The following is a 611-nucleotide window of genomic DNA, read 5'->3' as shown; positions in this document are numbered from 1 at the left end:
GCTGCGCTGGGGGCGCGGGCTCCCCCTGATAACCTCTCTCTGCTCTCCCCAGCGCAAAGATGGGGTGCTTCACCTTTATCAAGGTCATGATGATCCTCTTCAACCTGGCCATATTTGTAAGTGCACCCCAGCTGCTGTCTGTGCCCGGGGGGGCCCGAACCTGGCGGCCCCCACCCCCGGCTGCCCCAGGAAACTGGGATGAAGGGTTGGGGTCTGTGGGAGCAGCTCCTGAGGAGCACCCTGAGCTGGGCATGGGGTGAGCAAAGCCTGCCCATGTAGGCTCTCCTGCACCACCATGTCCCTTCTGAGGGGTCTGTTGGGTGGTGGTTGGACTCCTGGGACCCCGGTGGGGTGCGAGATCTGGTCTCTGGCCCTGAGCTGAGCAGAGGTGTCTTGCTCTCCAGCCCTGGTCAAAGCCCAGGGGACCATGCTGGGCTCTGGGGATGGTGCCTGTTGCATCATCCACCCGTGTCCCTCCCTGTGCTGAAGCTCTGGTGGAGGGTGCTGAGTGCCCCAGAGCAGAGGGGGTTTGCCTGGGGGGGCTCTGTAGGGGAGCAGCCCATGTGTGTGACAGCGACCTGTGGTGTTGCGGGTCTTGGATGGCGGGGGGA

The 611-nt window shown here is 64.0% G+C and overlaps 1 protein-coding gene across 1 annotated transcript in view; it reads left to right on the top strand.

Annotated features, from left to right (window-relative positions):
- Window positions 1-42: 42 nt before the first annotated feature.
- The window catches only part of TSPAN1 (tetraspanin 1), a 4321-nt gene continuing 3752 nt past the window's right edge, over window positions 43-611 (top strand). Inside the window, exon 1 of the mRNA XM_010281620.1 lies at window positions 43-116. Within this exon, the coding sequence (XP_010279922.1) occupies window positions 60-116 (57 nt within the window). The 5' untranslated portion in view covers window positions 43-59. The remainder of the gene's footprint in view (window positions 117-611) is intronic.

This window comes from Phaethon lepturus, unplaced genomic scaffold (genome assembly GCF_000687285.1).
Source record: "Phaethon lepturus isolate BGI_N335 unplaced genomic scaffold, ASM68728v1 scaffold32422, whole genome shotgun sequence".
Lineage (NCBI taxonomy): Eukaryota > Metazoa > Chordata > Aves > Phaethontiformes > Phaethontidae > Phaethon > Phaethon lepturus.
This window is presented reverse-complemented; position numbering and strand designations above follow the sequence as displayed.